The sequence below is a fragment of the Primulina huaijiensis genome, chromosome 17 (assembly GCF_012295235.1).
Source record: "Primulina huaijiensis isolate GDHJ02 chromosome 17, ASM1229523v2, whole genome shotgun sequence".
Classification (NCBI taxonomy): Eukaryota; Viridiplantae; Streptophyta; class Magnoliopsida; order Lamiales; family Gesneriaceae; genus Primulina; species Primulina huaijiensis.
In genome coordinates this window covers 4,765,321-4,775,434 of record NC_133322.1, presented here as the reverse complement: position 1 = coordinate 4,775,434, position 10,114 = coordinate 4,765,321, and the positions used below count along the sequence as shown (strand labels likewise).

At 33.6% G+C, this 10,114-nt stretch overlaps 1 protein-coding gene across 4 annotated transcripts in view; it reads left to right on the top strand.

Annotated features, from left to right (window-relative positions):
• The window catches only part of LOC140963003 (calmodulin-binding protein 60 D-like), a 28,221-nt gene extending 20,662 nt beyond the window's left edge, over positions 1–7,559 (top strand). Inside the window, exons 1-9 of one of the 4 annotated variants that reach the window (XM_073422200.1) lie at positions 326–513; positions 772–895; positions 2,552–2,627; positions 3,396–3,454; positions 4,213–4,706; positions 5,167–5,327; positions 5,402–5,605; positions 6,121–6,358; positions 6,688–7,559. In XM_073422200.1, the coding sequence (XP_073278301.1) occupies positions 777–895; positions 2,552–2,627; positions 3,396–3,454; positions 4,213–4,706; positions 5,167–5,327; positions 5,402–5,605; positions 6,121–6,358; positions 6,688–7,235 (1,899 nt within the window). In that variant the 5' untranslated portion in view covers positions 326–513; positions 772–776 and the 3' untranslated portion in view covers positions 7,236–7,559. Of the gene's footprint in view, positions 1–325; positions 647–730; positions 896–2,551; positions 2,628–3,395; positions 3,455–4,212; positions 4,707–5,166; positions 5,328–5,401; positions 5,606–6,120; positions 6,359–6,687 lie in introns of those variants that run through there. The other 3 variants (XM_073422196.1, XM_073422197.1, XM_073422198.1) reach the window with 3 other exon arrangements.
• The last annotated feature ends 2,555 nt before the right edge of the window (positions 7,560–10,114 follow it).

Here is a 10,114-nt window from a genome sequence, read left to right as displayed (position 1 = left end):
TGTACTTAATAATATTTTATTTATTTTTTAAATATAATGCTAAGATTTGCAGACTGTATAATTTTAGCTCGAATTCGATTCGAAAAATATTCGAACATGTTCGAGTTCGACTCGAATTCGACAATTTCGAATTCGAACCAAATATTATTCAAACCGGATCGAAAAGTTCGTGAATGTGTTCGGTTCGTTTACACCCCTATTCGAAGCTATTTAGCTAACAATGTAATACAAATCTAGAAATAAAATAAAACCAAGCCCATAATAATCTAATAATTCAAATTCTATATAAATAAATAAAATAAGCTCTGCAGAAAATAAATAAAATCCGTATCAAAAACCAATCACTGCAGTCGAGTACTTAGCCGCAGTTGGCCAAAAGCGAGAAGGGAACTCAAGAAGATCTCAAATTCTACCTTTGTATTCAATTCGATTTCCTTCTTCTTTGCGCTCTGTGCATATCTCCTCACAATCCCATACTGAACAAATACCTATCCCTATTGAGTATTGATAAAGGTACAAATAAACTCTGCTCACTTTCTGTTTTACCTTGGAAGCTCTTCTGCCCATCAGGCAATCAATCGCATTAGTATTTGCGTCGTCGGACGATTTTACTCTTCGGGATCTTGATTTTTTAGCGAAAATCGAGGTGGGTTTGTGATTCTTGGGCAAACTAAGATCTGTTTGACTTGGTTTGAACAGTTGTTGAATTGATTTTGTTTTGCGGGCTTAGGGTTGATTTATTTTTGTTCTGTTCTTTGGGGCGTTTTGAAGTGAAAATGCAGACGAGGTATATGGAGAGAACTAGTTCGATGAAAGCGAGAGGAAAAAGGATTTTGGAAGGCGGTGGTGACGATGAAGAGCCGGAGCCTAACAGGAAAAGACCTGCTTTAGCTAGGTAACGGCACTGCTGATTTTGTTCTTGACTGTGGTTGTGTTATTGCAAGGGAGTTCTTCGATTCTTGATATACACAATGATTGGATGAAAAGTTTGAGAAACTTGGTTCCTTTCATATGTGAACGAAGACAAGGGAGATTAAATTTAATGGTTTTTGGTGAAATTTGTGATTTTGAATGGAACTGCATTTATATTAGCTAGACAATAACCATGACACAAATACCCAAGGAAAAGAAAGGAAATTGGTTCTTTTAAAACACGACAAGGCCTGACCGCATTTAATGTTTCCAAATGTATTGGAATAATTAGTGATTAAGTTTGTCTTTTTAATAAAACTGGAACAAAGTCAAGATCTTGATTTGTATGGATTTCTTCTGGTATGTTAATTTTATTATGTGAATCTGTTCTTGTTAGTAGGTTGGTTCGACCATGATATCATTGTTTGGAAAGAAAACTTATTGAGCTCATTATATTCCAAATGAATTTTCATCTTAACTATAGATTAATAGTTCAGCACGAGCCGCCTGTGTAGGGTGATTTAGAAAAGACAATTTTGAAATGATAGCTATAAGTTATGTGCTCACCTGTTGCTAATTTTCCTTAATTGTCTTTTCTTCTATTTTATTGTCCCCCTGAAGACTATTAACTATGTTTGGACCATATATAATAGAAGCATATGGATCAGTAAGGCAGTTGGCCGTCATAGAGTCTAGGCGCAAGGCTTTTGGCAGGGCACGTGCCTCATCAAAGTGAAATTTCTTCAAGAATAATAGACTAGAATATACATACTTGATAATAATTTAATAACATGTCATTAAATGTGTTACTTAAATAACTAAGAAATGATATATACAAAAATTCTCATTAATTTGTATCTAAAATAAATGTTCGTTACATTGCATTTCACAATGACGCGTTAACGTTTTAGGCTCAGTCACATGCTTCACTAGCCAGGCACATGCTTTATTGAAAGGTTCCGCCTTAGCGTGCGTCTAGTCGTCAGTACCCGGTGCAATATAAACCAATTGAGTAGCAGTTGCTGTAAAGTTTTCTTTGGCCACAGATTCAATTAATTGTGATTGAAACAAGTGCATATAGGTGAGTTTTGCTTCAAACTTTAAATATATTACAGGATTGGCCTCCTAGTGGATTTATTGGTTATCTTCTGACATGATGTTATTCTACAGAGCTTAATGGATATAAATTTACATCTTTAGGTTTTTTATATTGTTATGTTTTCTTGGATCATTTATCCTGGGATTTGTTTTCGAAACCTAGTATTTTTCATCTTAGGCAATTGAAGATAGAGATGTTTGTTGTCAACTTGACAACTTTATAAACTGTGACATGAACGAGAGTAGTTGTAGCTTAGTGCATAAGTATAGGGGTTGTAAACTGGAATTCCAAGAATGGAGATGATGTCTATTTGTATATCACTGTCAGTTTCTTGAATCTTTCCTCTCCTGTTTTGTGTGGCTTTTGATGTGTTATTTTATTTATTGCTATTTTTAGTGTGCTTCTTTTTATCTTGGTCCTCTATCTTTTTATTTTATTATTAATGTAAATTTATTTTTCATTTCTTTGCATATTTTATTAATTTTATTTTCTTGAGCTGGTAAGGAATGGCTATTTAATGGACTATTGCTTGCTATACAGTGTTATTGTGGAAGCTCTTAAGGTGGATAGTCTCCAGAAGCTTTGCTCATCCTTGGAACCCATTCTCCGGAGAGTGGTAAAATGGAAGCCTTTTTATTTCTCTCTCTGGAATTTGCGTGTTTTTGTTTCCTTTTTTAGACTGAAGTTTATTTAAACTTGAATAATTATGCTAAATGAAAGATTTTGCCACTTTCCTTGGATTTCATTCGATTAGATGACCTTTTGTTTCTCTGTGGAGTGCTGACGTGGGTAATGAGAATTCAGGTCCTCGGATTCTTGACAGTTAGAAGAGTCGATTGAAGAATGTTGGGAAAAGATTAAGATTCAAACATCTAGCTGGATTGAGAAGCATGTGGAGTTTAAGAACTTGTTGGTTTCATACTTAGTTAGAAATTAGATTTATATATGTTGTTGATTTGAGCAGGGTTTTTGTCATTGTTATTTCTTTCTATGTAGATCACTTGTACGCTATATGTAATTGTTGCTTCCAATTATTGAATATAGTATAGTTTCCTATATATATAAAAAAAGGATTCATGGTCCTCGGGGATGTTTATTTGGGACCACCATATGAAGCTTCACTTCTTCTCCTTTTCTTTCTAGAATCATGAAGCAAGATCTCATGTTCAATACTTTCATGAACTTGTGATTGAGGTGTTGTGCAAATGATTGTTGCACTTTCTTTAGTCAATGTCTGGGCCCCCTAGTATGTATGTTCGTGAAGGGAATCTTCATTGAAACTAATCTTTGTTGCATAATGGACACCTGCATCTTATTGACGTAATATCAGTATTGATAAGTTAATGAGAAAATTTTGCTTTATCCACACATTTGTCATGGACAGGTTAGTGAAGAAATTGAACGAGCATTGGCCAAGATGGGCCCTGCCAGAATTGAAGGAAGGTTAGTTATTTTGTTTCACAATTCACGAATGAAATTGCAATGGCTTGATAGTGTTCACTTATTTTGGTTATCTATAGTCCATTTAAGTTCTGCTCTATGAACTATGTTTTAATCATGCTTTGATTTTTTGCATTACTTAGTCTATGAAATTTGCAAGAATAATCATAAACCAAGCATGCAAAGAACCTTTATGAAAATTATATATTATTTGTTATCTATGAGTGCTGCTGTTTTTAAAACTCATTCAGTTGAGCGACTCGTCTTTAACCCCTTTCCGCAAATTAGTTGTCTATGCCACTTATAGGAGCTAACATTGATGTCATGCATAGGAGCTCTAGTGGTGGTATCAATTACTAATGTAACTTTATGAACAAATTTTACTTCTTATAAGGAAAGTTCTGAGTGAAATTAGTGGACTATTTTGGCTTTTCTTATTATTGGTTTTTTTCCTTCCTTTTTTCATCTTAGCAAAGGGACTTTTAAAATTGGATAATATTAAGAAATTTTACAAACTTTTGCTAGTTTCCTTCTCTATATGCATTGGGAAATTATTCATGTAGTTAACTCTCCGTCTTAGAAAAATTCATTCACTTTTTTTTTATTACGTGCATTGTAGCAATAGATGGTGATCGTTTTATTGATCAAAATAAACAAAAATTGTACATAGAACACGTGGTAATTTTTTCGTCTAGTTTTCTTGAATACGGTACACTCGCTTCATTTATTCTAGAAGTTATCATAAGAAATTGAAAGTTCAGGTCATCACCGAAACGAATTGAAGGGCCAGATGGAAGAAACTTACAGCTTCACTTTAAGTCCAGGCTTTCTCTCCCGCTGTTCACAGGGGGTAAAGTAGAAGGCGAGCAGGGTGCTACCATCCATGTTGTACTAATCGATCATAACACCGGCCATGTTGTGACATCTGGACCTGAATCTTCTGTGAAGCTGGACGTAGTTACTCTGGAAGGTGACTTCAATAATGAAGATAATGAGGATTGGAATGAGGAAGAGTTTGAAAGTCATATTGTGAAAGAGCGTGAGGGAAAGAGACCTCTGTTGACTGGGGATTTGCTGGTCACACTCAAGGAAGGTGTCGGAACTCTCGGAGATCTTACATTTACTGATAATTCCAGTTGGATAAGAAGCAGGAAGTTTAGACTTGGCTTGAAGGTTGCATCAGGATATTGCGAGGGCGTTCGCATACGGGAGGCAAAGACGGAAGCGTTTACTGTTAAAGATCACCGAGGAGAATGTATGGAAATTTAAATTTCGTTTTCAGCCAATAGTATCGTTGAATGTTGACATTGATATGGACCTATGGTAAAACACAGATGTGGGAAAAATAAATAGTAAGAAAGATGATATGTATGTTAGAAAAAGGTAAATTTCGTAATGATTAACACACAGCGAAAGAGAAGGTGAACGAGCGTAAACAAGTTATATGGGGGGTGAATTACCTGAAGCATTTCAAAATCATATATCGGTCTGTATTATAAGTCAGTGTTAATAACTAAATCACTATAACCATTTTCTGGAGTTCGGTGAATCTGCTGATATGAGTCCAAAATATTCAAGCTGCGTGTTTTCCGTTTCATACTTTACAAACACTCATTGAACCATGTTTTCATGTTTTGAGGCCACAGTTGGCTTGACTACGCCATGTGTGCTCACTGTATTTGAATATTTATGGAAGTGTCCTCTTCTCTTTATAGTGTACAAGAAACATTACCCACCTGCTTTGAACGATGAGGTATGGAGATTGGAGAAGATTGGGAAGGACGGATCATTTCACAAGAGGCTTAGAAAGGAGGGGATTTTTACTGTGGAGGATTTCCTTCGGCTTATGGTGAGGGACTCCCAAAAGTTGAGAAATGTAAGTATTTGCAGTTAATTGCTTTATTAGAAATTGCTTTTCTGTAAGCTGGATTGAAAATCTGGTGTTGGCAGATACTTGGTAGTGGTATGTCAAATAAGATGTGGGATGCCCTTCAAGAGCACGCAAAGACTTGTGTCTTGAGTGGAAAGCTTTATGTATACTATCCCGATGATGGAAGAAGTATAGGTGTTGTTTTTAACAATATCTTCGAGCTGAGCGGGCTCATAACAGATGATCTATATTATCCAGCAGATTCACTTTCTGACAGCCAGAAGGTTTGCCAATTTTCAATGAGTTGAGGTTGCATGGTTTATAAGTGTTTCATGTTTTTTTTTACTATTCATGAACCTTTAAAATATCCTTAGTAATACATTTCTCACTTCTATTTTGTTCCTTGGTGGTTGAAATTCTTCATGCTGCATAATGATGATTCGTGTAGGGTTGTGATTGTACTATTTTGTCATTATTCCTTCCATTTAGTTTTGCATGTGGTAAATTGATTTGAATACAGTTTTGCTGGTATAGTTTGCCTCCTTGAAGTGTACGAGTAGTTTTAAAATCTTGGGATATAGTCTTTTTCTGGTATTCGTGGTACATTCTCTTTCTATGTGCATTTGATAGTTTCTCAGGAAATAATCTTGTTGGTGCACTCTCCAAGTTTCGTATGTTTGATTTGAAAAGTGTTTTGTTCTTGTCAAATACCTTATCCACTTTGGATTTCGAGAGAAATATGGCTGATTACCCTTGAATTGGTTATTTATGCAATTTTTTAATATTATCATACCTGTAGGTACACGTGGACAGCTGGGTTAAGAAAGCATATGATAATTGGAATCAAGTGGTTGAGTATGATGGAAAATCCATGCTGAACTTCAAGCAAATCAAGCAGTCAAGCACGTCCCGTAACGATCTTCCTTTGGGCCCAGTCAATTACCCAAATTCTTTAAATAGTCAGCTTCCACTACAAAGAATGCCAGTGTCAGTTCTTTCCGAGGCTTCATTAGTGGATCCAAGCATGCTGGTTGGAGGTTAGCATCATACAGAAACCCGTATCTCTTATTTGCAGTGGATAATTAACAATCCCACCACGATTCAAATAATATGCTTGTGGACAACTGAATTTGACATGTCATTATTTATCCCTTTTTATGTTACTTTGATTACAATCCCAAGGCTTGCATCTCACTTGCATGTTCGTTTCCTCTTTTCCTCAAATACATTTACTATTTTATTGCCAAAAATAGTCTGCTTTGTTGACACATGCATTATGTGCCTAGAGTAGGTAAGATTTGCGAGATAAATTCTCGTATTGTTGTTCTGTTATTCACCGTGTTCGATTTAATGGAAATCTATACAGGTTCCGGTTACAATGACAACATGACCACCAAATATCCTCCCAGTTCCCGCTCCAATTTTGTTTCAGGCTCCTTCACTGAGCACAACCCGCCACTCAATCTTTCAAACCAAATCCAAAGCACCACATATGATATTCGGGCTGGGCTTGCCCTCGGCCCTCCTCAGTCATCCTTCCAAGCTAATATAAATCCTTTCGAAGACTGGTCCAGTAACCGAGAAAAAGGCGTTGATGACTTCTTGTCAGAAGATGAAATTCGTTTAAAGAGTCATGAACTGCTAGAGAACGAAGAAATGCAGGACTTGATTCGCCTTTTCAACATGGGAGGCAATGCCTCTATAAATGTGAATGAAGATGGATACAGTTTCCCTCCTTACGCCCCCCCATCACCATCTACTAGCTTCAGTTATAGTGAGGATCGAACCCGTTCTGGTTCTGGTAAGGCATTTGTGGGTTGGCTGAAGATTAAGGCCGCAATGAGGTGGGGCATCTTTATCAGGAAGAAAGCAGCTGAAAGGAGGGCACAGATTGTAGAGTTAGAAGATGAATAAATTTTATTCCGAAAATGGAAATCGCAATCGCTCAGGCTTTGTTTCATCTGACACTCGAGATTTCATGTACAGTCAGTCACCTGTACAGTAAGTTCTTTACTAAAAACTCATTGTTCACTTGGTTTGCAGTGGCTCCTTATTTGTATTCTGAATTCGTATCATCGACGTGTGGCTTGCTTTTCTTTTCTTCTGAACGGTGTTGTACAATCTACTTGATTATCAGAACTAGATGTTCTGTTTTAATGTTTTTTCCTTCAAAATTTCCGAATTAGTTATTTTCCTACCTGTTCATTCTGTGGGAGGAAACCAACGCCATGAAAACTTGCTCTTGTGTTGTGCTTGCTGTACAGTGCAACATTTTATGAATGAAACCCATGCCGTACACTTGGTGATCAGTAAATCCCTTGAGTTATCTAATACTCTATATTTTAGTGTATTTTTCATCTCCCGGACACACAACTGACATTACATTTCTTCATTATTTTTCTCAAATATTAATTCCCAATTGATTAATTATTTTAATACTCAATATTCTTGTCTCTGTCTGAAAAATCATTCTATCATTATGTTGTATTTTAATAATACAAAAAATTGTCAAATTCTATATTTCCATCGCAATCAAGATGTATTTGAAAACTATATTACATTTTAACACCTCATTAATCTACATTAGAAAATATTTCTTTTTAAAAAATTCACAGCAAATGTATAGATCAGATTTCTCAATTCATTTCTCACAATGTTTTCCGAACATACTTAAAATACCAAATATATCTGATTCTTCCAATTATTCATTAAACCTCTCACGCATATGAAGTTTATATTTTCATTTAAGATTTTAAAATGTGAGAATCAGTGTTCTGATAAAGAAGATTAAATGCGAGTTAGACAGAAAACAGGAAAAAAAGGTTGTTTGGTGCATTAAACGTCATTAAACATGCTTAATCGCCATTAAACGTGAATTTGTAATTTTTTCTTCAAATTTTAAATTAACTTATTTAAAATTAAAACCCTTTCAATTTCCATCAATTAAAAACTCTAGAAAAAGACCTTATGTTCAATACAAAACAAACGGCCATCATCTCCCATGATCAAAACCCTTCCCTTCAAATTTGAGATTTTTGAGTTTTAAAAATTTTGAGAATTTGTGTATTACTCTTAAATTTATTATATACTAGCAAGTAACACGTGCGTTGCACGTAGTGAATAAACGTTGTAACGAGTAAGTGAACATAAAACACTTATATTGAATGAAATCGAAAGAACCATTTTCTATTGAAAATTCATAATATAAAAAAACATTATCAAATTTTTTCTTATTTAATTTTCAGTTTTTGGGTTATCTCTATGTGACTGTTTTGTCTTAGTTTCCTCATCATTTTACTGAAATCGTCTATTTTTTCATTATCTTGAATTTTTATGGTTTCTTCTTTGAAACATGATGAACTTTGTTTCTTTTTCTGTGGTTTTGTCATTTCTTTAGTATTTGTTGTCTTCTTATCTTCATGTTGTAATTGTTTTGTCCTTTCTTTTGCGTTCGTTCTTTTCTTCTATTCATTTTGTATTTCATTGATGTTTCAGTTCTTTGTTTTTATATCAGTATTTGTCTTGATTTGTGGTTTCTCAAATCCATCTACAACTATTGTTGTTATTCCATTTATAGTCGAGACAGACTTGTCTAATTTGAAAAGAGAATTGTGATCTTATTTTCTTGGTTGATCAAGTATTGTTAAATACTCCAAATTACTTTTTTTATGCAATATAAAATTTGTAGTTATTGACAATATGTATTGGATTATTATAATATTATTCAAATAAATATTTTAATTTACCTTAGTATGCATGTCAATTATTTTTTGATAGAGCAACCAATAAATGTCTCAGTAACCTCTTCGAACAACGTCACTCTAGCTATTTCATTTTCATCTTGAACCAGCATTATTATCTGGTACTTGAAAAATTAATTGTGAGAAAGTATACAAAATAATTAAATATTTTTAAGTATGTAAAGTTAATTATAGTTGCAATACCTTGGGACGATCTCGATATTCAGCTTCACAAAGTGTTGAACAAAACTACTTATCTCCGGTGAATAGTAATGTCATCTTGTTTTTGAAAATTATTTAATGATCGAATCTTCTTGATGATGTCAATGATATATGTGCATAATTATATCATTAGATCAGCATCACATCAAGATTTGTCATTATTAGTATGTCTTTATTACGTACGTGTAAAACTTTTCTTTGGCTAGTGCAGTGGGTGCATGATCTGCCATATATGATTGAATCTAATTTAAAATTGTTAATAACCATAGTGACAAATGATATTAACTATTGGCTTTGAAGTAATTTCTATTTATTTTTTTAAAATTAACTATTTTTCTCTTCAACTACCCCAATTATTATCTTCGTTAGACTAATTATGTGATATATAATTAAATATATAATGGTTGTTTATTAATTACACATTACAAAACTTATGATAATTGAATATGTTTTAATTTGATTTGTTTATGAATATTTGAATATAGTGAAATCTTTATAATAATCTATTTAACACTGTGTATATTTATATGTGTTAAATTAAAGCACTTGGTGTAATCATGAAGATGAAAAACGATTTTATCTGTTGAATTTCGTTGTTCTTAATTTTTAAAATAATAATACTATTAAATTGATTTTTTTAAGTGAGTGGTTAAATTATTTCAGAAAATAATCATGTATACATTTTTTTGGAATGTTTTTTTCCTTAAATTGATTTGCAAAACTTATATGATGTAATGATTATAATATATAATATAATATATATTAGTTATACAATAATACACAAGACAATATTAAAGTTAGTAAAAACCAATATACGATTAATAGATGGAA